This window comes from Lepidochelys olivacea (genome assembly GCF_965140295.1).
Source record: "Lepidochelys olivacea isolate rLepOli2 genome assembly, chromosome: 14".
Lineage (NCBI taxonomy): Eukaryota > Metazoa > Chordata > Testudines > Cheloniidae > Lepidochelys > Lepidochelys olivacea.
In genome coordinates, this window is record NC_140424.1 from 28,312,722 (window position 1) to 28,337,378 (window position 24,657).

Here is a 24,657-nt window from a genome sequence, read left to right on the forward strand (position 1 = left end):
ATCAGCCAAGAGGGGTCTTGTGGATCACGGTGCCTAAAACTAGGATTGAGATGCCTGTCTCTGGGTTTAGGTGCCTAAGTCTCTTTGCAGATCTGTGCCATAATGCACAATGCAATTCCCCTTAATATGGAGTTAAAACTGAGAGGACATGTACTTGTAACTTAAGGGTAAAAGTCATTACAAGAATCTTGTAATTATCCCCAAACCAAATGTTATATACCCAGACAATACAGAATTATGGTTATATTTAAAAGAAATCCAAACATTCCATGGTCTCGAAATGCAGCTAAGGCACCTAAACAACCTTAACTCTGCCCTGTAGTAACATCATGAGGGGGGAAATTGGAAAAAAACCCTTAAAACATTGTGTTCCTATAAAATCAGTTTCATTTAATGTAGAACCACAGACACTGTTCTGCACTGATCAGACCTGTATGGTTAATGCATAGAGTCGCTGTAGAGTGGAGCTGAGGTTGTGGGTGTACATGCTCACTGCAGGTGAAATCCTGCCCTCTCCGTCATTACATGTGTATGGAAGAGCCACAACACAGGGGGATCCTGAGTGAGGGATCCTGTTAAATATTGGACAAGTCTCAAGTCTCTCAGGGTTCATCTACATTGCAAAAAAAACCCCAAAACAAAACACAACAGTGGGGCCCAGAGACTAGGCCAACTGACTCAGGCTTGGGGAGCCCATGCTACAGGGCTAAAAATAGCAGTACAGACATTCCTGCTTGGGCTAGCACCTGTGTTCCGAAACCCAGTGAGGGGGAGGGCCTCAGAGCCTGGGTTCCAGCCCAAGCCGGAATGTCTACAATATTAATATTTAGCCATGCAGTGCAAGCCCCAGGCTCTGAGATTTGCTGCCGTGGGTGGGTTTTTTGCAGTATAGACGTACCCAGTCTCCAGCAATGACACCGGCCCAGGATGGCAAGTGTTATTCAGGGCCCTGGATTCAGAGAACCATTTCTATAATTCCCATGGGCTTTATTATTCGCCTTCAGAGCCCATTTATGTGAGCATGAGCAGCCCCTGAGCTCACAGCTTGGGCCCTGGTGCCAATATGGAGACGTTCCCCATCACTCATTAAAACAGGCTGTAACTCCATCAGCTAAAACTGAGCTAAAGGTGGTAAACTGTGACTACTCTGCATCAAATGTGTCTTTCAATCGAGTTAAGTTGGCTTCACTGAGCTAACTCGACTATCATGACATGAAATCTTCAACCCATCCCATTGGTCCCAGACACTGACATTTCTGCCTCTCCATCGCAGATTGCAGAGTCTCTAGAGGGAGAAAAAGGCAAGAGGTGATATTTCATGCTGTTGTGTTTATAACAGCAAACCCATGGCTAATGTAACTGTTCCACACACTCAAAGGCCACCACTGGAAGGTCCCAAGGGAAAAGGACAAGACATATGATTGTTCTACCCTAGTACAAACCTAGGAGGTGCCTTCATGCCCCTTGGTACCTGGAATGCACATGCTGAGAACAACAAGATACGGAGTACACTTTGGTACAGAAAAACTGATTGAATAAATCTAGTTTCAGAGGACACAGTACCTTTTACTTAGGAACAGGCAGGATATAAAAAGGATAACTTTGGGAGAGTAACTTTGAGTGCACACCTTCTGTGTAAGGTGAATTTAACAAGGCTGCACAAGACGGCTTCCTGGACACAGGTATCGTAATGAACCTTTCTTCCTCTACTATACTATTATTGAGCTTTAGCAATAAACCTGACTGATACTGGTTATTTGGTCTCTTGAATATATTTCATAATGAAACAGAGTGTGGTTAAACGATTGACTATACAATTTTTCAACAGAAGGGATGTGCATGTGCACAGAATTGGGCCCTAAGAAACTTACTTCTCTCCTACTTTGCATTGTTTTGTCTGCAAGCAAACAAGTTAGATATGTCACAGCTGCAAGCATAGCTTACTAAGCCTCACATGGGTGTTTCAAACTGAGCAATGCTGATCCCCATGGAATATTTCAGAATCACATTCCATTGGGACCTGTTAGTGAGATCTGACAGGATGAACCCACTTGACACTTGTGAGTTCAGACGTGAAATCATAATGTATTCAGAGCACCCTTCGCCCTCAACCTATCTCCATTGCCCCAAACTCTTCCAAACATTTAATCAAAGCACCTCAATCCTGGCATCTCCATTTTTGTTTTTAAATCTCTGACTGGTCAAATTGCATTCTCCCTTTGTCATAAATATATAGGGAAGGGTAACAACCTTTATGTATGCAATAGCATAAAATCCCTCCTGGCCAGATGAACAGAGAACACTTTACCTGTAAGGGGTTAAGAAACTCAAATAACCTAGTTGGCACCTGACCAGAAGGATCAATAAGAAAAGAAGATACTTTCAAATCTGGGGGTCAGGAAGAAGTGTTTGTTTCTCTTTGTTTGTTCTCTCTCTGGATGGAGAGAGAGGCCAGGAAAGTAAAACATCTCCTGAAAACATACCTGAAATGATTCATCTAAGATTACAAACATTGTAAGTAAGGGCAAGGAAATGCATTAGATTATCTTTTGTTTTAGCTTGTTAATTTCCCCTATGCTAAGAGGGAGTTTTATTCCTGTTTTTTGTAACTTTGAAGCTGAGCCTAGAGGGGAATCCTCTGTGTTTTTACTCTGTAAAGTTATCTTCCATCCTGATTTTGCAGGTATGATTCTTTTACTTTTTCTTTAAATAAAGTTCTTTCTTTAAGAACCTGATTGATTTTCAGTGTCCTAGAGACAAAGAGTCTGGTCGGTACTCACATTATTCTCAAGCCTCCCCAGGAAAGGGGGTGAAGGGGCTTGGGGGAATATTTTGGGGGGATAGGGACTCCAAGTGACCCTTTTCCCAAATTTTTGTGTAAATCACTTGGTGGTGGCAGCAATACTACCCAAGGACAAGGAAAGGAATTGTACCTTGGGGAAGTTTTAACCTAAGGTGGTAGAATATAAACTTAGGGGATCTTTCATGGGGGTCCTCACATCTGTACCCCAGAGTTCAGAGTGGGAAGGGAACCCTGACACCCTTCTTGTTACTTTACCTTTTGCTCTGCATTGACTCCAGGAGCAGTAACTGGCCAGGGCAATGAGAACACAGAAGATAACACCCAGGATCACACCCAGAGCCACCACCCAGATGTGAAATGTGAAAAAGAGATCTGCAAGAGAAAGTGTCATTGACTTAGGAACAAACATGTGTCAAAAGAAGGACATTGCAACAATGGTGACACTGTGACCAGTTAAAAGAATCTCACAGGGAAATACATGGTGAGATGTGGCTCCTCTGTGCTTTATTATTAAGCCATTGAAAGTCCAAGCAATAATCTGGTTACTGAACATGGTTAATTACTGAAAAGGGGAATATCAGGGATGGGGCTTGGCGCAGCTCCATTAGAGAATCATAGGACTGGAAGGGACCTCGAGATGTCATCTAGTCTAGTCCCCTGCACTCAAGGTAGGACTAAGTATTATCTAGACCATCCCTCACAGGTGTTTGTCCAACCTGCTCTTAAAAATCCCCAGTGATGGAGATTCCACCACCAACCCTAGGAAATTTATTCCAGTGCTTAACCACTCTGACAGTTGGGAAGATTTTCCTAATGTCCAACCTAAACCGCCCTTGCTGCAATTTAAGCCCATTGCTTCTTGTCCTATCCACAGAAGTTAAGGAGAACAATTTTTCTCCCTCCTCCTTGTAACAACCTTTTATGTACATGAAAACTGTTATCATGTCCCCATTCAGTCTTCTCTTCTCCAGAATAAACAAACCCAATTTTTTCAGTCTTCCCTCAGAGGTCATGTTTTCTAGACCTTTAATCATTTTTGTTGCTCTTTCGGGACATTCTCCAATTTGTCCACATCTTTCCTGAAATGTGGCACCCAGAACTGGACACAATACTCCAGTTTAGGCACCTATCTCTGAGACAAAGGGGACTTAACACACACCCCTCTCCTTGTCATCTCCCATTGGCTAGCTAAGAGGAGGTGGCACTTAGCAGGCTGGTTTCTGTGAATTGCAGTCTAGCCCCTGTTGTACAGGGAGCCTGGGCACCTAACTCAGGCTTTGTTGTTCCCAGTGATTTTCTAGGTACCTCAAAGTATCAAATACTGACTCTCCTTAAGATCTGTTACACCAGTGTAAATCTGGAGTAACTTCACTGACTCCAGGTTACACCCAGAGGTGAAAGTAAGCCAGTATGGTACAGCATACCAGTAAGAGCCGATACACAGCCAACCATACCGGCAGGGACGCTAATGGGCGGAGGGGGGGGGTGGCAAAAGGTAGCAGACGGGAGCCCCGGACCCTTTAAATTGCTGCTGGAGCTCCAGGTGGCGTGGGCTGGGCAGCGCTGAAAGGCTGGCTGTGGGAGTCTGGCCCCAGTCCCGCCCCTTTTGCCCAAGGCCCACCCCTTCCGGGGGCCCAGAGCCACCTCCCCCCACCAACCTTGCTCAGGACCCCGGCCTCCCTGCATCTCGGTAAGTCCCTTAAGTTACTTTCACCACTGGTTACTATATAATTAGTGTTTGTGGTGCTGAGCATCAGCACACCTAAGTGTTTTTGTGAATGTAGCTGAATTGCTCATAATGCTGAAGATTCAGGCCAGTAAATAGGAGACCCAATAAGAATTGTTCCACACTAACAACTGCAGAAGCTCAGTCTATTCCACATACAGCGTGGATGGGCACTGACCTGCTATGGAAATGGTTGACACTCTCTCCTGGTTCAGGCAGGGGTTCCTGACAGAACAGGACACTTTCTGGTTGGATTCTTCTGTTATAACAATAGCAATCTCTGTTTGAAACAGACAAGTGGCCTCTTGCAATATGTTGTGAGAGGCTGATGGTAAGACCTGCCCCTGGAGATCTCTCCATTGAGCCTCAGGCTCTGGGTACCACCCAAATGATCGACACACAACCCGGATCCCTCCATCCTGGTGACCTTCCACAGGGATGTCAGGATCAGAGCCCACACCTAGAGGAAAATGGAATAAACAGGTGTTAATTCTACAGTACCCAGATGTGCCAAAAGTCTCATTACAGCATCTGTAGAGAGCTGGGAAAGTTCTGGTTTATTTTTATGACAGGTTTCAGAGTAACAGCCGTGTTAGTCTGTATTCGCAAAAAGAAAAGGAGGACTTGTGGCACCTTAGAGACTAACCAATTTATTTGAGCATAAGCTTTCGTGAGCTACAGCTCACTTGGTATCTCCTCTCATCTTCTATTGTTAATGGCCAGATGTGCAGGGGTTAATGTCTTTATAGAAACAGAACAGGCAATGCAGTGATGGGGCAAAGTCAGGTAAGTGTGAATGAATAACCAGGATTGCCAGCCTGTGAACAGAGCCATTGTATCATGGGATATACACAGACCATTGTATCAGCTTTATACATGTCACGTATAGACAAAGGAAAAGCATTAGATCTTATACATGAACTCCACTAGTAACCTCCCTCCAGCCTGACAATTCACCTTTCAGGCTTGGTCTACACTAGAGCTTACTTTGGTATAATTTACATCACTCAGGGGGTGTGAATAATTCACACCCCTGAGTGACAGAAATTACACCAACCTAAGCGCTGGTGTGGACAGCGCTATGTCAGTGGGAAAGCTTCTCCTGCCAACATAGCTACCACCTCTTGCAGAGGTGGAGGTATTATGACAACGGAAGAGCTCTCTTCTGCTGGCATAGTTTCTTCACCAGATGCACTACAGCAGCGCAGCTGCATCAGTGCAGCTGTACCACTGTAGCATTTCTAGTGTAGACAAGCCCTCAGTATGACCCTTTAGCAGTTCATTATGCACCTTTCAATTTTCATATTAATCCCCATCTTCTCTAATTTAACTAATAGTTTCCCAGGTGGAACTGTATCAAATGCCTTACTGACATCCAGGTAGATTAGATCTAATGCTTTTCCTTTGTCTAAAGAAACAATTATCTTCTCAAAAAAGGAGATCCAGTTGGTTTAGCACAATATACCTTTCTAAAAACCATGTTATATTTTATCCCAGTTACTGTTTACTTCTTGTCCTGAACTACTTTTTCTTCCAAGATTTGGTCCAAGACCTTGCATACAATTGAAGTCAAACTAACAGGCCTCTAGTTTCCTGGATCACTTTTTCTCTTTTCTTAAAAATAGAAACTATATTAATCATTCTCCAGTCATAGGATACAATCCCCTAATTTACAAATTCATTAAAAATCCTAGCTATTGGGCTTGCTTTAATATTCTTGGATGGAGATTATCCGGGGCCCCCTGTTTAGTCCCATTAAGCTGCTTGAGTTTGGCTTCCAGCTTGGATGTGGTAATTTCCATGTCCTAATTCCCATTCCCTGCCACTACCCCATAGCACCTCAGTACCCTTATTAAAAACGATGGTAAAGTATTTGTTTAGGTGTTGCTCTGGCAGCAACTTTGGAAATGTTCAAGGGGAAAGGCCGGTGTAGGCCAGACCTCAGAGTGGGCATGACATAGCCCCTCCCCTTCCAGCCCTGTCCCTAATAACTACCAAGGTATTGGTGGGGGACAGTGACCCATGCCCCAGTTCTGCTTATTCCAGGGGAGGGTTCTTTATGGTTTTCCCCCCACAACAGCTCACACCTGGCCTGGGACTCCCTTTCTGTGTCTGTGGCCCAGCCTCAGTGTCCCAGGGTCAAGGCGATGTCAGGGATGGATTTGGTCATCGCTCACAATGGGAACAATGTCACAGTGCTCCGTACAGCAGCTCCAGCTGAAACCAATGGAGACTGTTCCCCTTCCCCTCCCATTGAGAACAACAGGAGCTGCTCAGAGCCCCTGGAAACCTGCCCATGTCACACAGGTGCCAACATGTAGCAGTTCAGAGCTGAGCTCCTTTGGAAACATGGTCCTATGGCTCTACGGCCCCTGGCACCTGCAAGAGGCTATGTTGTTTTAAAGGGCAGTGGGCTTCCAACAAGGGCTGACTTCACTCGGGGCTCACACCACGTTATGCTGATGGAGTGAGCCCATCTGGTATACAAGAGGCCTCATGGACACATACAGGTGCCATTTACACTCAGAGGGGGAGATTTTCACAAACACAGGGGAGTTAGGATCAATGGGGCTTGTGCTCCTAAATCCCTTAGGAGCTTTAGAAAATCTCCCTCTCCCTCCATCAGTTGCACCCAATCTGGCCTCAGGTGTTTCCCTTCCATCTTTCAGCCTCTCACTCTGGAGCATGACAGTAGTGAGTTGATGATAAAAATACCTGCACACTCCCAACAACGCCCCAAGGGAAAATTAGAAATGGTGATCGTTTCCTACATCTGTCAGTAAATAAAGCAGAACAGCAAATAAATGTGAACCTGGCAGTGGAGAAGTGACTGAACAGGTCTCTGAATCCGTGTGGGCCTTTCTACACTCACAACTGATTTCCTGGTAGTGAAGTGACACTTTATCCCCCAAATCCCAGGAGCGAGGCCTGTTGATAGCAGCCGCTCCTCTGACTAATCAGCATAATAAGCCAGGAAATATTCAGGGGAGCAATTTAGTGGGAGTTGCAGTGAGTGAACCCCCTATCTGCAGAATCCTGTGCAGTTATTCCTGAGCCATTCCAATCTCTCCAGGGGGTTCCCTGCTTTGCTAGCACCCAGAGCCATTCTCTCTAGAGAGAGCTCCTGCTTCCAGTGACTGCTTCCCTTTCCCAGGCTGTAACATCCATCCTGCTGGAGGGGTCAGGGAGCCACAGGGTTTAACTCCAGCCTGCTCCTAAGCTTTTCATTAAGTTAATACATTTTATATTAAATGGAAGCACCGTCCTCTCTTCGAACATCCATCCGCTTCAAAACTGCAACTACAGTAGCGCCTGGACGTCACTGTAACTGGATCCTTCTCACAGCATGGTTATGGCACAAAGTTCAAATTCCTCGGACACACCCACAGTGCTAGTGAGAAGACAGCTGTGGTGCCAGCAAACCAGCTCTTTTGACTGGTGACACAATCAGTTCTGCAGACTTTTTTCCTTGTGCTCCAGGAGTCACTGTAATTATCTCCACCCTGTGTAAAGAACTGGACCAAAGTCTGCTTCAGCAGCCACTAGACTCTGTGGCCATGTTAATTTATTCTAGTGCCCTGAAATATTCTTCATTCCCATTCCCCACCCTCCAAACACATGCAAGACTTGTGGCTGAAAAGTTAACCATGGGCGGAGGGTGAAGCTTCCACTCGAGGAGGCTAGCCCCCCATCCCGCTTCTTATGCCCGTGGCCCTGCCCGTCCCTTCCCAGCTCAGTGCGGGTGTCCCTCCTTTCCTTCCCCCCTCCTCCCCACTTGGGACCTCGACAGTCACTCCTCCCCCCTCTCAGTTCTCCTTCCCTACCTTATTTTTATTCTGTCCTATCCCTCTCCTTTTGCAAATATTTCAATTGTTAATCTTCTTTTTTGTATTTTTAATAAAAGGTTAAAGGGATTTTTCAATGGTGTGTTTGCCATGAGACAACGCTGGCTGAGGTCTCTGAAAACCAACCCCCAAACCTTGTTTAACACTGTTTAATGTTAGACAGTGACAGGGTCATGTTAACATCTTTGACTCTTTGTGCTCATTTATTCCATCTGTTGCTTGTATTCGACTATGACTGGAAATCAGTTTCCACATGTAGGGTTCGGGAGATGTGCCAGGGCACTTTGGTGTCTATATTCCCTCCTACTGTTGGCCAAGGTGGCACAACGATATTCTGTTGCTCGTTCTGCTTCCTTCGTAGCAGAGTGTCAAGCTCACCTGTCCTTGGCCGTATCTTCCCAGGTCATTAAGTGCAGACCAGCAGACTGTATGTGCTGCTTGATGCAGTCCTTGTAACAGCATCTGGGATGGCCAGCCTTCCTACTGCCTTTTTCAAGTCCACTGCACAGAACTCTCTTAGGCAGTCAATTGTTTTCCATACATATGACGTGGCCGACCCAGGCCATTTGCCTCTGTGCTAGCATGGCTTCCAGGCTTGGCATGGCTGCCTGCCGTAGTACCTTGTTGTTGGCGATTTTGTCAGACCATTTGATTCCCAGTATGTTGCGTAGGTAGCATTGTTGCAGACAGTTAAGGTTTTGGATGTGGCAACGATAAAGGGGGGAGGTCTCTAACGAGTATAGAAGACAAGGGAGCACAACAGCTCTGTAAAGTTGGCATTTTGGGGACACTTTGACCCCCACCCCCTGTCTTGTCCATAGTCCTTTGTGTAGACAACCAAAAGCTGAGACAGCTGACTTTAAGGGTGCTGAAAGTTCTTTGTCAATGTTAGTGTCATTGGTAACTGCTACCTGTGCAGCAGAAGGACTTGATGTTGTTTAATTGGCAGCTGTTCAATTTTATTTCTGGTGGTGGTGGAAGTGATGGGTTTCTGCCAGGAGATGGTTGGTACAGGATTTCTGTTTTCTTTACATTAATACAGAGGCCAAACAGGGATACAACACGGGCAAAGGAATTCAGCAAATGCTGCAGGTTGTTCTCAGAAAGGGTGACAAACGCTGAGTCATCGGCTTACAGTAGATCCTTTACTTCACTTTTCTGGGATTTGCTTTTGGCCTTGAATGGGCAGAGGTTTAGAAATCTGCCATCGAATCGTGTTGTTAGAGTGACATCTGTAATGGTTGTACATGTCATTCCAGCCAGGAACAAACTTCATCCATCCGATGAAGTGAGCCGTAGCTCACGAAAGCTTATGCTCAAATAAATTGGTTAGTCTCTAAGGTGCCACAAGTCCTCCTTTTCTTTTTGCGAATACAGACTAACACGGCTGCTACTCTGAAAGTAAATAATGTAAGGGAAGCACACAGCCTTTTTTAACCTCATGGGCTACAGGAAAGGGATCAGATGAGTCGGCACCCACTGATACATGGGCCTGCATGTTGGCATGGAAGCAGCAAATAAGGTTGATTAGTTTGTTTGGGCAGCTAAACTTTGCAAGAAGACAGTGGAGCATTTGACATAGTCGAATGCCTTACTAAGGTCAACAAAGGCAACATACGAGGACATTTCTTGTTCAGCAGCTTGCTCCTGTAACTGGCATAGGGAAAATATCATGTCGGCCATGCTGTGTGATGAATGGAAACCACACTGGAATTTAGGGAGTACATCGTCTGCAATAACCTGAAACCTTTTCAGCAACAGCTTACCAAGGAGTCTACCAGTGATGGAGAAGAGCAAAATGCCACGATAATTGCTGCAGTTATGTCTGTCCCCTTTGCTCTTGCAGATTATTACGCTTTTGGTAACTTTGAAATCCTGGGGTAAAACCTTATTTTCCCAGCAGAAAGTAACTGGGTCTAGCAAAGCTTTGTGAAGTATAGGACTACCATGTTTTCGCACTTCAGCTGGGATTTGTGAGCTCCAGCTGCCTTTCCATTTCTCATTTCCATAAGTGCGTTCTTAGTCTCCTCTGAAGTTGGCGGATGTTTGAGTTCAAATCAAACTGTCTTTGTTCAATTGAGTCTACTATTTGATCATTTGCACTTGACTCATGATTGAGGAGAGTCACAAAATGTTCTTTCCATCTTTCTAGTATCATATTGGGCTCAGTCAGGAGGGTGGTGCCATCAGTGGACAGGATTGGACAGTTATTGGCTCTTCATAGTCTGTAAATGGACTTTAACTCCTGAAAAAAACCTCAGGGTTACACCTACACCATACAAATTAATACAACATATAATACAACATATATGCCAGCAGCATGGGGGTCCCAAGCAGCCCCCGGCCCATGTCCTCAACCCCTGGATCACCATCTTTGTTCTATTCCTGCTTCTGTCAGGGGAATTCTCTGTCCATCTGTATTTCTGAAATGCCCAGCAATGCGGGATCCAGGTACTCATGAAACCTTTCTAGTTAAAGGCCCTTCACATTCTTCACTTAACATCCACTCACTCCTAAGCTGGCAGGAGGGGGAAAACCCCTGACCTGTGGCCTTGGAAACACCAGCAGATGCTGCTCAAATGCAGAAATTTTGCTGGTATGAATGGCTGGATCCTGCACCCCTGAAATCAATGGAATCTTTGCCTTTAACTCCAGGGGGTGGAGGATCAAGCCCTACTCCTGCAGTCCTTGCATGTGAGTCACATCATCTACTGAGCTCAGTGAAAATGTAGAAAGCACCAGGACTGCAAGATGGGACCCTTGAATACACTCAGACTTTGATCTTAGAGCTTGTGTCATCCCAGCCCATCTTTCCAGGGCTTACTCTTGTTTAGATAAGAGCAGGTCTATCAGCTGCTTTTCCCAGTGCAAACTGTGTGTTCAATACACTTATCACTGGTTTAACAAGGCCATTGCAGCTCTGCCTCAGATTGAATCCTCCCCCTGTAAATGCAGAGTTAATTAATAACCCTGCCCTTGCTGGGATGGATTGTTTGGAGAAACTCCTGTACCATCACTACTGCAGAGTCAGATGTTTTGAGCCCAGCCCCCCAGATAGGAGAGGAATGGCTCTGGGTGATCTTAGGGGAGCAGCAGAGCTGGGGGTACAGAGGGGCTGGGCAGCTAAGGGGCTATTGGGTGGTAGGAGGAGTATGGGGTTGTTGCAGGTGCTGTGGGAGAGATGTGGGAGAGAAGGTTTATTCATAAAAGGAAAAAGATATAGATGAGAGCTAGAACTGGTTAGAACTGGTAGAATCAATTACATACAGTGATGGCAAAGTTCTTGATGGCAGGCTTGCAGCAGTGATAGAATAGACTGCAGGTTCAAATCAAGTCTCTGGAGAACAGCCACAGCTGGGATGGGTCATCAGTCCTTCGTTCAATGCTTCAGTGTAGCAAAGTCCCTCCAGAGATAAGAAGCAGGATTGAAGACAAGATGGAGGAGCTGCAGCAGCTTTTTATATTCTCTTGTCATGTGGTCTTTCTTTCTTTGTTCCAAAGACAAGCTGTCCATCACATGGCATGGAAAAACCGCAGAGTTCTCTCCATAGGCATGTCCCTGCATAACTTGCTGAGTCACAAGGCGTGTCTGCCTTCTCTCAATGGGTCAAATGTAAAGCTGATGGTCCTAACAAGCAGGCTAGGCAGAGCTGACACCAACTTGTCTGGGGTGTCACCCAGAAGCATAGCATAAGTTTGAAATACAGACAGTATAGAGCCAATACTTATATCTTTAAATAAAAAAATGATACATGCAAACAGATAGCATAATCATAACCAGCAAATCATAACCTTGTCTTAGACACCTCATTTGACCCCCTTTATACAAGATTTGGTACCACTACAGGACCTTGGTTGCAGCAATGATCTATACGGTCCCAGATTATGTCAATAACGTCACGGATGGGGCGGTGGGATGGGAAAGTATTGGGGGTTCTTGGGGGTGCAGAAGGGACAGCTGAGGGACTGGGGCTGTGGGGAGCTCTGTTTGGGGCAGAAGGGCTTGGGGAAGCAGGGGCCACAGGAAGAGAATGAAGGCTCAGAATGGGAGAACCCCTGCAAGGGGCACTAAGGCAATCACACCATAAGTGACTGCTCCCTCTTTGGCCTAAGTAGTTAGCCAATATTTAGGACCTTACTGGGTTGTTTCTGTCACACATGACCCCTGTACAGTGTCCAAGTGGGCTGGGCCAAGAGGGAGAATCCCACCCAACAATGGCCTTAGAGGGGAGGCAGAGGGAGGGGGAGATTAGTGTTCACACTTCTCAGCACATGATGGGACAAGGGGAGAATCCTGATCCTCAGACTGGGTGGTTGCTTTGTAACTTTGCAGTCGAGATACTGTGGTGATGGACACCAGAGTCTGTAGCTACATAGACACAGGAGGTGTGTTCAGGGATAGCCAGGTGTGTGTGTATAAGTGAGAGTGAGAGATGTGATGCTCCCTGTACAGCGTCCTCACTGAGAGCAGATGGAGCGACTGGCTGGAGCTGAGGAGAGGCCAAGCTGCAGGAACTGGTTGACATGAGGGTAGCCCATGGCTCCGTGTTGCAATGACTATTCTCAACTCACCCCACAGCAGGAGGCAGTTGGCAGAAGGGAAATGCCCAGTTGCTGTTAGGGCAGCACTTTTAGGGGAACAAGGAAGTGAAATTAAACCTGTCACTCCTGGTTCACACAGGGGCAAGCAGGAAAATCAGGCCAAGTGAAGGTGAGGAAGCTGCCAACTGGCCTGTGTCATCTGACAAGTCTGCACAGCAGCTGCTCCGTGCAGAGCAGGGTGGGGGGAGGACACACCCCGACAGGGCCGGGCTGTTGTGGTTGTGGGCGGTTCTCTCCCCAGGCCCAATGGTAGGTGGTGTCTGTGGGTGGAGAGGGCACAGGGCTGCTCACTCCAGAGCGGCACCGAGCTTGAGGAAAGCACAGAGGGGCTGGCAGCTCCCAGGGACAGACAGAGCTGGGGCCAGAGACTGATGGTAAGGACTGACTGGCCCTACCCCCACCATTTTTTCATTCGGGCCCTGGGGCATCTGTACAGAGGGACTGGATACCTCCCCCGCATTCCCCATCACATCGCCCATGGATCCAGGCAGATCTGGGAACCTCCCTCCCCACTTCAGTCCCCTGTTGCCCTTTTAAGTCTCCATCTCTCCTTCCCCCTCTCCTCTCCCATCGGGTTGGGAGACTCTGTCCCTGGCCCAGTCCCGGGGCGGTCGCTCTCCCGGAGCTGGCTCGGCTCCTGCAGGTGCTCAGGGGGGCAGAGCCTGGTCGGGTCAGGGAGGGCAGCAGCTCTGGGACTCGCAGACCCCCGCCCGGGAGCAGAGATGGGGTGAGGAGGGGCCATTTGTGGAGGGTCACTTTCCTGGGGGCTCCGGCTCAGGAAGTCATTCAGGGATCCAGGGATCTGCCTGTGCCTGAAACACCAGGTTTGTGTTTCCCAGATTAACAGGATTTAGGTGGGAAGGCTATGACAGATTCAGAGGTGGCAGTGGGAGTGACCCATGTAGCAGATGACACAATGAAGATGACTGGATGTGGAAGCTGTGGTATGTACATGATCCTGGAGGGGGCACCTGGTAAGAGTTTTGTCTGCATGAAATGCCGTCTGATAGAGCTGATGGAGGAAAAGATCAGAGGTTTGGAGATGCAGGTGGAAAGTCTGGTAGAGTTTAGGAAGGGGTTTGAGCAGATTATGGAGCAAAGACATGAGGTATCTGAAGGGAAAAGCTCAGACTTGCAGATGGAAGCAGGACTAGGGAATTCTGAGGGGAGACTGGGTGAGGAAAGTGGTCAGTGGAAGCATGTGACTAAAAGAACTAGGCAGAGGAAAAGACGGGCTAGTGAAGGAGAAATAGAGCTTCAGAATAGGTTTGCAGAGTTGGAAAATGAAGAAGGGGCTCAGCAGGTAGTCACTGAAGGTGACAGGGCAAGGAAGAAGAGAAGAGCGGTTAGTCCTATAGGAAAAGGGGAAGAGTTAATGGAGTTTACACCAAATATGAGCCCCAGGAGGATACAGGATGGGTTAAAAAGGATTACAAGGGAGAATGGGAATGGAAAGAACTTGCAGCCAGAGGGAACAGGGGATAGACTGGAGAATAGCACCGTCACTAGGAAAAGGCAGGTCTATGTGATTGGGGACTCTTTACTGAGAAGAATAGATAGGCCTGTAACCAGAGCTGATCCAGAAAATAGGAGGGTGTGCTGTCTTCCAGGTGCTAAGATACGGGATGTAGACCTGAGGTTGAAAAGGATTCTAAAGGGAGCGGGAAAGAATCCCCTAATTATCCTTCATGTGGGAACAAATGATACGGCTAGATTCTCGCTGGAAAGTATTAAGGGAGACTATGCTAGGCTGGGGAGGACGCTTAAGGAAATTGAGGCTCAGGTGATCTTTAGTGGGATTCTGCCTGTTCCTAGAGAAGGGCAACAAAGGTGTGACAAGATTATGACTATCAATAGATGGCTTAGGCAGTGGTGCTATAAGGAGGGCTTTGGGATGTATGGCCATTGGGAGGCATTCATGGATAGAGGACAGTTCTCTCGGGATGGACTTCATCTGAGTAGGGAAGGAAATAGACTTCTAGGATGGAGGCTGGCACAACTGATTAAGAGAGCTTTAAACTAGGAATTTGGGGGAGATGGTTGGGAGATGTCCAGGTAATCTCCACGCCAGAATTTAGCATAGAGTGGAAAGAAAATGAAGTAAGAGTGGATACAGCTGTAGGTAGGAGGAAGGGCAGTGTAGATACAAGTCTAATAGGTTATACTGGTAGTAAAATAACCGTGCCTAATAGGGTACAGAATGTGAGTGAGGCCAAACAGCAAAAATTAAGATGTTTGTACACTAATGCAAGGAGCCTAGGTAACAAAATGGAGGAACTAGAGTTACTGGTGCAGGAAGTGAAACCAGATATTATAGGTATAACAGAGACCTGGTGGAATAGTAGTCATGACTGGGCTACAGGTATTGAAGGGTATGTGCTGTTTAGGAAAGACCGAAATAAAGGTAAAGGTGGTGGAGTAGCACTGTATATCAATGATGAGATAGAATGTAAAGAAATAAGAAGCGATGAAATGGATATGACTGAGTCTGTCTGGGCAACAATTAAATTGGGGAAGAAAACTATTAGAGCCTCCCCTGGGATAGTGCTTGGGGTGTGCTATAGACCGCCGGGATCTAATTTGGATATGGATAGAGCCCTTTTTAATGTTTTTAATAAAATAAATACTAATGGAAACTGTGTGATCATGGGAGACTTTAACTTCCCAGATATAGACTGGAGGACGAGTGCTAGTAATAATAATAGGGCTCAGATTTTCCTAGATGCGATAGCTGATGGATTCCTTCAGCAAGTAGTTGCTGAACCGACTAGAGGGGATGCCATTTTAGATTTGGTCTTGGTGAGTAATGAGGACCTCATAGAGGAAATGGTTGTAGGAGATAATCTTGGCTCAAGTGATCATGAGCTAATTCAGTTCAAACTGAATGGAAGGATTAACAAAAATAAATCTGCAACTAGGGTTTTTGATTTCAAAAGGGCTGACTTTCAAAAATTAAGGAAATTAGTTAGGGAAGTGGATTGGACTGAAGAATTTATGGGTTTAAAGGTAGAGGAGGCCTGGGATTATTTTAAATTAAAGCTGCAGAAGCTATCGGAAGCCTGCATCCCAAGAAAGGGGAAAAAATTCATAGGCAGGAGTTGTAGACCAAGCTGGATGAGCAAGCATCTTAGAGAGGTAATTAAGAAAAAGCAGAAAGCATATAGGGAGTGGAAGAAGGGAGGGATCAGTAAGGAAAGCTACCTTATTGAGGTCAGAAGATGTAGGGATAAAGTGAGACAGGCTAAAAGTCAAGTAGAGTTGGACCTTGCAAAGGGAATTAAAACCAATAGTAAAAGGTTCTATAGTCATATAAATAGGAAGAAAACAAAGAAAGAAGAAGTGGGACCGCTAAAAACTGAGGATGGAGTGGAGGTCAAGGATAATCTAGGCATGGCCCAATATCTAAACAAATACTTTGCCTCAGTCTTTAATAAGGCTAAAGAGGATCTTAGGGATAATGGTAGCATGATAAATGGGAATGAGGATATGGAGGTAGACATCACCATATCTGAGGTAGAAGCGAAACTCAAACAGCTTAATGGGACTAAATCGGGGGGCCCAGATAATCTTCATCCAAGAATATTAAAAGAATTGGCACAAGAAATTGCAAGCTATCACTGATGATGTAGGAGAAAAGTGTTCCCACATTGTGGCAGTAATTGTGGCATACTTGGCAGTTCTTGGCACAGTTGGAGACAATAAATCATGTGGCAGTCCATATGGCTTCAGACCAGTCACTGTCAGCAAGATTGAAATTCGTTGTCTGTTGGGAAACTACAAATTACCCTGCAAAATTGCTCAAAAAATTTGAGGCACACCACCTGGGATTTTAGTTTTCAACAAATTCATCATCATTGCCCACAAAAGGTGCCATTTCTCTGCTCTCCTGCTCTTCAAGCCTCCTGGATAACCTTTTCTGCCACAGAGAAATTCTTCCATTGTTACTGCACTGTCTGTGCTCGACACGCCCCCCCGCTGGTTGTGTGTCCACACTGCAAACTGCAGAATTCTGCCTTTGGCTGGCTGCGCTTGTGCTCTCTCTGCTAGCAATCGACCCTCATAGCAAGTGAAGGCTCCCCTTCCACTCTCCTGTGTGGCAGAGTCCTTGGAACCCCAACAAGGCTGGGGGGCTCAACCCACAACCTTGTCATGGTCACTCAGGTCAGGGACTAGGGTGTCCCCACTCCGGGGTGCTCTCTCCACACTGGATGCTTCCCTGACCCACTGATCATTACATACAGTTCAAAGCAAATAGAATTTATTAAACAGCAATCGATTTTAAAAAATAAGGAAACAATGGGAAAGGCTAAAGGAAAAGACATGTCACCCCGCTCGGTGGCATGGGGACGTCACAACCAGCGTCTCTGGAATATCAGGGCTGTTCACAGTCTGTTCCTCACACATCCCAGGCCTCCTGCCCAGGCTCTGGCTGTGCTGCAGGGATGCTGCAGGAACTTGCTCTGGAGGTGGCCACACGCTCTAGGTGGCAGGACCCATCTCCCCAGTGTCATCTGCCCCGTCGGGGTTACGATCCCCCCTCCAAGTCTGGCCTGCAAGGCCTCTTGGCTGGGGGCATCTCCCTGCACTGGGCCCGCTGCCCAGGGTCCCCCTTGCTCTCCCCAGCTGCTCACCACACCCAGCTCCGGACTCCTCCAGCCCGAGCTCCAGCTCCACCACTCTGCCTCAGCACGGCGGCTGCTGCTGCTGCTCTGCCTCCAGTTCCCTGGGCTGCTTCTCTGGCCCCCCTGGCTCTGGTTGCTGCAGCTCTCCCCCCAGGACAAGTCTGCTCTGGGGGCTGCTTCTGTGACTCTGCTCCCAGCAGCGACCTGCTTCCTGCGCTGCTTTTCTGGCCCCTCTGGATCTGGCCCAGCTCTGCTCCCCAGCTCAGCTCAGGCCCCTGCTTTCTCTTTAGCTCAGCCCCACTCAGCCTGACCCAGGCAATTCCAGCTCACATGGAGGGCAGAACCCCCCTGGCCTCCTGACTCCCTGATTAGCCTGCCCACCCTGTCAATCAGGCTGACCTGGAGCATTGGCCTCTCCCCACTGTTCCTGGGGACTGTCAGTCTCAGGGTCCTGATTTCCCATCCACCCTTCCCCTTTCTTTTGGTACTGGGAGCTAACAACTAAAACACCCCCATTGAGTTTTAGTAAGGGGACAAAGCGAGCTGATGGAAAAACAGCTTCTGCCCTGGTGGTTTTATTGTCAGCTGAAAAACTGAAACTGTGCAAGTGAGGCTTTGCACTGGGGAGGGGGGAGTGCTCAAACATTTAAAGGGACAGCACACCACAAGAAGGGGCCAGATCCTTGGCCCAATGGTGACTGATTGGTAATGCCCATAAACATACATTCATCTCCCTTCTGAGGCCTCCCCTGCCCAGGTGAGCACTTGGTTCTGAAAGGCTGCAGCTTGGCTCAGTGTCCTCAAACTTCAGCTAAACGCCTCCGTTTCTGAGAAATCTTGGAGCAGAGCAGACAAGTGGGGAAGAGTCTCCCCCAGGATCAGTGTCTCAGCCAGACAGTGCCTCAGAACGTGCCGCTCTGACGCTGCTGCCTCTGCCCAGGTTATTCTCCTGGCTTTGCTATTGAAATGTGCATTTCTTACAGGGCTGGACTGAGGCACCCCAGCCGCAACATGCTGACAAGGGGCCCTGTCGCGGCCCTGGCCCCATTAGCAGTAGTTGTGGAAGGGGCCACCCACACAAGGGCTGTCTGCTGCGGGTGGAGCCTGTGAACCTATTTAGACAAGCAGGAGGAGAGGCTGGGGGCTCCCTCCCCTTGGGAATCCCAGGGGCTGGGTGTCCTTTTTTCCCACAGGATCAACAGCAAGAATCCTCTCCCTCCCATTGAGAGACAGAGATACTCGAAAAGGCTCAGGGAGCCCCCCCGCCCCCCATCTATTAGCCAAGGTGTCTATGATTGGATGGGGGAGCTGAGTCATATGACCTACCCCCTGCTGCCACACAAAGCCCCTCTTTTTGCGGAGGGGTTGGCTGTCCCCCAGAGCAGTGAGGCTTGGTGTCAATGTTCCATACACATAAATGGAGCCGTCCCCTCTCATGGCACTGGGCTCAGGCTCTCTACAGACTCAGGCAGGAATCGCTGTGTCTGTCACATTTGGGGCATGTTTTGAATATTTTCTTTGCAACCCAGAAGGTTTGAAACATTCTCTTTTTAATGAAAGCCAAAAGCCTGATTTTATCACATAACTCCAGTAGCTGGGGCCTAGACATGGGTTTGTAGTGCCCCTGTTTCATCTGGCCCTGCCTCCTGCAAATTCCACCCATCAGATGTGCAGATTAATGGCTATCACACATGGTGCCACTGCAGGTGAAACTCCAGGAAGCCCTGGGCCCTCTGAGGCTGGAGCTGGAGAAGGCCCTGGAGCTGACATCTGAAGAGGAGGAGAAAACCACAGAGTGGCAGGTGGGTGTCTGGGTTTATCCTTCCCCGAGCCCTTCCCCCTGCAGTGTTCCCAGGGTGAGGGGCCAAAAAGCTATAGGCTGATATTACAATCTCCTCTGGCTGTTTGCTCCGAGATGGTGCCATGGTACCAGGAGCGGGAAATGTTTCTGGTGGGGATCACAGTGAAGCATACCAGGGGACAGTTCCTGTCCCATGGTCCATGGCACAGATTCACCCCCAGGCTCTCTGGGGGCAAGAAGGAGATGACATACTCTTACAATGGGTGTGCAGTGTTTGCATGTGAGTCCATTGCCCCATCATACCCACAAACCACGCTGAGTAACTGCAGACGCAGACAGCCCTCAGGAGTGCCAGATCCTCAGAGGTGCTCTCTGCACATCCACACCCAGGGCACCGGGCTCAGTGTGGGCAGATGTTGCCCTGGCCTTTAGGAGTTTGGCCCTAAGGGAGCAGAGCTCAGGGCAGCCCTGGGACTCACTCAGCTGAGCAGACAGAGACAGCCCTTCTTCTCTGCCATCCTCTGCAGCCATCATGGGGCCACTTGACTCATTAATCCTCAGCTGCTGCCTCCTACAATTATAACTACATGGCTGTGGGCAGCCAGCCGGCCTGCCAATATTCACAAAGCAGATACTGTAGTTGTAGAAGGTTGGCATTTGTGTAGAATATATATATTCTATTTGTTCACTCACCCCCACTTCTGGTATTCTCATTCTAGGCGGGGTGGGTGTGCCTATGCAAATGAGATCGGCCCCTGAAGTTCTCTTCCACAACTTGCCACACCTCACCACCAGATGTCAGGGTGGAGCTCATCCTGACACTGCTTACACGCAAAAAGAAAAGGAGTACTAGTGGCACCTTAGAGTCTAACCAATTTATTTGAGCATAAGCTTTCGTGAGCTATAGCTCACTTCATCAGATGTATTCCGATGAAGTGAGCTGTAGCTCACGAAAGTTTATGCTCAAATAAATTGGTTAGTCTCTAAGGTGCCACTAGTACTCCTTTTCTTTTTCTGGTACTCATATTTAGTTTGTGATCTACTATGACCCCCAGATCCCTTTCTGCAGTACTCCTTCCTAGGCAGTCATTTCCCATTTTGTATGTATGCAACTGATTGTTCCTTCCTAAGTGGAGTAGTTTGTATTTTTCCTTATTGAATTTCATCCTGTTTACTTCAGACCATTTCTCCAGTTTGTCCAGATCATTTTGAATTATAATCCTATTCTCCAAAGCACTTGCAACCCCTCCCATCTTTGTATCATCCGCAAACTTTATAAGTGTGCTCTCTATGCCGTTATCTAAATCATTGATGAAGATATTGAACAGAACCAGACCCAGAACTGATCCCTGCGGGACCCCACTCATTATGCCCTTCCAGCATGACTGTGAACCAACAATAACTACTTTTTGGGAATTGTTTTTCAACCAGTTACACACCCAACTTATAGTAACTCCATCTAGGTCGTATTTCCCTAGTTTGTTTATGAGAAGGTCGTGCAAAACAGTTTCAAAACCCTAACTAAAGTCAAGATATACCACATCTACCGCTTCCCCCCATCCAAAGGCATGTTACTGTGTCAAAGAAAGCTATCCAGTTGGTTTAACACGATTTGTTCTTGACAAATCCATGCTGACTGTTACTTATCACCTAATTATCTTCTAGATGTTTGCAAATTGATTGTTTAATTATTTGCTCCATCATGCATCCCATGAAGTGAACTGTAGCTCACGAAACCTTATGCTCAAATAAATTTGTTAGTCTCTAAGATGCCACAAGTACTCCTTTTCTTTTTGCGGATACAGACTAACACGGCTGCTACTCTGAAAGCTAAATGGTCTGTAATTCCCCAGGTTGTCCTTATTCCCCTTTTCATAGATTGACACTATATTTGCCCTTTTCCAGTCTTCTGGAATCTCTTCTGTCTTCCATGACTTTTCAAAGATCACATCATAGTGGAGCTGAAACCAGGGACTTAGGCCTAAGCTCTTTTTGTGCAGTCACTGGGATCTGTGCTCCTCAGTCACTCAGACATAAGCAAAGATCCACCTCTGTCTATGTAGTGCCTGGCACAACAGGGAACTAGCCTGAGTGGCCTCTAGACCCCACTGCAATGTCCTCCATGTCCCCCTGGCACCCACCCCTCTCTGCAACTCCCACAGCACCTGCCCCTCCAGGTCCCTTGCTACTGCCCCAAATTCCTACCTCCTGCCCCACCCCTGAGCACCTTCCCTCTGCCCCCTGGCACCTGTCTTTCCTCTTCCCTCACCACCACCACCCTTGTTCCTGCAGCCTGCCCTTCCCTCCCTGCCTCCCTGACATCTGTCCCCTTCCTCTGCCAGCCTTTATCCCTCTCTTCTCTGCAACCCCCACTACTCCCCTCCTATCCTTTCTGATTCCTTGATGCCTGACCCGTCCCTCCCACTACTCCATGGAGATCTCCCCCTTCCCTTCCCATCTGCTCCCCTTCCCTGGTGCTTGTTCCTCCCCTCTCCTATGTCCCTCACAAGCACCTGCCCCTCTTTCCATCTCCTCTCCTTCCCCTGCCCCCTTGGCCTTAGATGGGGCCCTGACTCTCCTTAAATGGCCAGCAACCTTGTGTCACAGCAATTAATGGGGACACAGGTTAATTTCCCTTTGATCCCAGTGACCAGCCCCTGCCTCCAGCACTGACTCTGTGACTCTCTCCCCAGTGGATGTGACTCTGGATCCAGACACGGCTCATCCCAGCCTCATCCTGTCTGAGGATCAGAAAACTGTGACATACGAAGACAAACAACAGGATCTGCCTGACAATATTAAGAGATTTGATACTTATCCCATTGTCCTGGGCTTTAACAAATTGACAGGAGGGAGGCATTACTGGGAGGTGGAGGTGGGAGACAAAACAAACTGGACTCTGGGGGTTTGTACAGAATCTGTGACAAGGAAGGGGAAGATTTACCTATCACCTGAGAATGGATTCTGGACAGTGTGTCTGAGATATAAGGAATACAAGGCCCTCACCTCCCATTTGACTCCACTGTCCATGAGCGTCAGGCCCAGCCGGGTAGGGATTTTCCTGGACTATGAGGCAGGAGAGGTCTCATTTTACAATGTGACTGACAAGTCCCATCTCTTCACTTTCACTGACACTTTCTCCGGAACGCTCCACCCTTATTTTTATACTTAGAGTTTACAAAGAGGGATTTAGAAACACATCTCCCTTGATAATCTGCCCAGTCCCAGCTCAGGCTGGAGGGAATCTCTGTTCCTGACAGTGACACCCATGGAGGAGCCTGTCCCCTCCCAGCGCTGACCAGCCCCCAGGTGTGTTCCTATAAGGATGGCCTGGGGAATCATCTGCCTGCCACCGCCTCCCCCGCAGTTCCCAGCACCAAGCCTGTGAGCTAGGGGAGAGGAGAGGGGCAGAGGGGGGATGTAGGCTGCTGGGTTGTGGGCATGCAGAGGCAGAGCTGTGTGTAGACACAATGTCAGGGGTGGCTGCTGTTGCTGATGTAAGGGGGACTGTTGTCCCCTTACTGAAACTCAATGAGGATTTTTGGTTGGCCCTCCCAGTAACAAAGGAAAGGGGAATTGCAGATGAGAAACCAAGACCTTGGACTGACAGTCCCCAGGACCAATGGGGAGAGGCAAATGCTCCAGATCCGCCTGATTGACACAGCAGGCAGGCCAATGAGGGAGTAAGGAGAGCGGGGTCCCATCCTCTGTCTGCCCATAGGGGCCGAGCTAGAGCCACAACAGCCAGAGCGAGAGAAGCAGGCCAGGGTTCAGCGCTGTGCTGGGAGCAGAGCCACGGCAGCCAGAGCCAGAGGAGCAGCCCAGAGAGCTGCGCCAGGGGCAGAACAGCAGCTGCGCTGAGGCAGAGCGAAGCTGGGGCTGGGGCTGGGGCTGGAGCAGTCCGGAGAGCAGCTGGGGAGAGCGAGGAGGACCCTGGGCAGCGGGCCCAGTGCAGTAAGACCCCACCAGCCAAAAGGCATTGCAGGCCAGAGTTGGCAGCAAACCATCACCCTGATGTGGGGGCCGATGCTGGGGAGATGGGTCCTGCCACCTTCTCCCCAGCACCGGTCACCGCCAGAGCAAGTGTCCGACCCGCAGCATCCCTGCAGCGCAGCCAGGGCCTGGGCAGGAGGCCTGGGACGTGTGAGGAACAGACTGTGAACTGCCCGTAAATTCCAGAGACGCTGGTTGTGACGTCCCCGTGCCACAGAGTGGGGTTACTTGTTTCCTTTAAGCTCTTCCATTTTTTCCTTATGTGACGTTATTGACATAAACTATGACCACATAGATCATTGTTGCAACCACTATTATATATTTGCAGCAAATATTGTACAAAGGTTGTTGTGTGAGATGTCTATGAAAAGGTTATGATTTTCTGGTTATGGTTATGCTGTCTGTATGTGTGTAGCATTTTTGTAGTTGAAGTTATGAATATTGGCTATGTACTTGTATCTCAGTGTGTTTTGATTCTAAGTAGCCTTAGTGAAGCTTTTGGTCAGCTTCTTGAGAAAGGACTGTTCTCAGTAAGTGCCCAATCAAGAAACAGGTAACTGACAATGACTCTGGGAGATGCCAGTCCACATCTGAGCTTTCCTGGGAACGTTCAAACTAACACGTAAACAATGGCGTTGGCCTGCAAACTGAGTCATGCATGGTGGACATGTGACTTGCCCATGTGACTCCAGACTCCATCTTGCTGCTGTCATTTTCCGCAGTAAGAACAAAAGGGGTCCTTCCACAGGCAGAGAATATAAAAGGCCCTGAAAACCCTTCCATTTTATCTTCAGTCCTGCTTCTGACCTCTGGAGGAACTTTGCTACACTGAAGCTCTGAACAAAGAACTGTATGACCCATCCCAGATGTGGATGTACTCAGAGACTTAATTTAAACCTGCAGTTTATTCCATCACTGCTACAAGCCTGAACCAGGAGCTTTGCCATTACTGTATGTAACTGATTCCATTTAACCAATTTTAGCTCTCATATATATTTCTTTCTTTTATGAATAAACCTTTAGATTTTAGATTCTAAAGGATTGGCAACAGCATGATTTGTGGGTAAGATCTAACTTGTATATTGACCTGGGTCTGGGGCTTGGCCCTTTGGGATCAAGAGAACCTTTTTTCTTTTATTGGGGTATTGGTTTTCATAACCATTCGTCCCCATAATGAGTGGCACTGGTGGTGATACTGGGAAACTGGAGTGTCTAAGGGAATTGCTTGTATGACTTATGGTTAGCCAGTGGGGTGAAACCAAAGT

General features: G+C 47.8%; 1 protein-coding gene and 1 pseudogene across 2 annotated transcripts in view; one reads left to right on the forward strand and one right to left on the reverse strand.

Annotated features, from left to right (window-relative positions):
• Positions 1-19,291, reverse strand: part of LOC311530254 (butyrophilin subfamily 3 member A2-like) — a gene marked incomplete at its 5' end in the record, with an annotated part of 31,361 nt that extends 12,070 nt beyond the window's left edge. Inside the window, 4 exons of the mRNA XM_084646717.1 lie at positions 3,059-3,175; positions 4,708-4,989; positions 17,613-17,864; positions 19,288-19,291. Of these exons, the coding sequence (XP_084502843.1) occupies positions 3,059-3,175; positions 4,708-4,989; positions 17,613-17,864; positions 19,288-19,291 (655 nt within the window). The remainder of the gene's footprint in view (positions 1-3,058; positions 3,176-4,707; positions 4,990-17,612; positions 17,865-19,287) is intronic.
• On the forward strand, positions 19,290-24,430 carry LOC311530255 (E3 ubiquitin-protein ligase TRIM39 pseudogene; annotated as a pseudogene). Its single transcript has 3 exons — positions 19,290-19,400; positions 19,514-19,679; positions 22,093-24,430. The product of its transcript is annotated as an E3 ubiquitin-protein ligase TRIM39 pseudogene (transcript).
• The last annotated feature ends 227 nt before the right edge of the window (positions 24,431-24,657 follow it).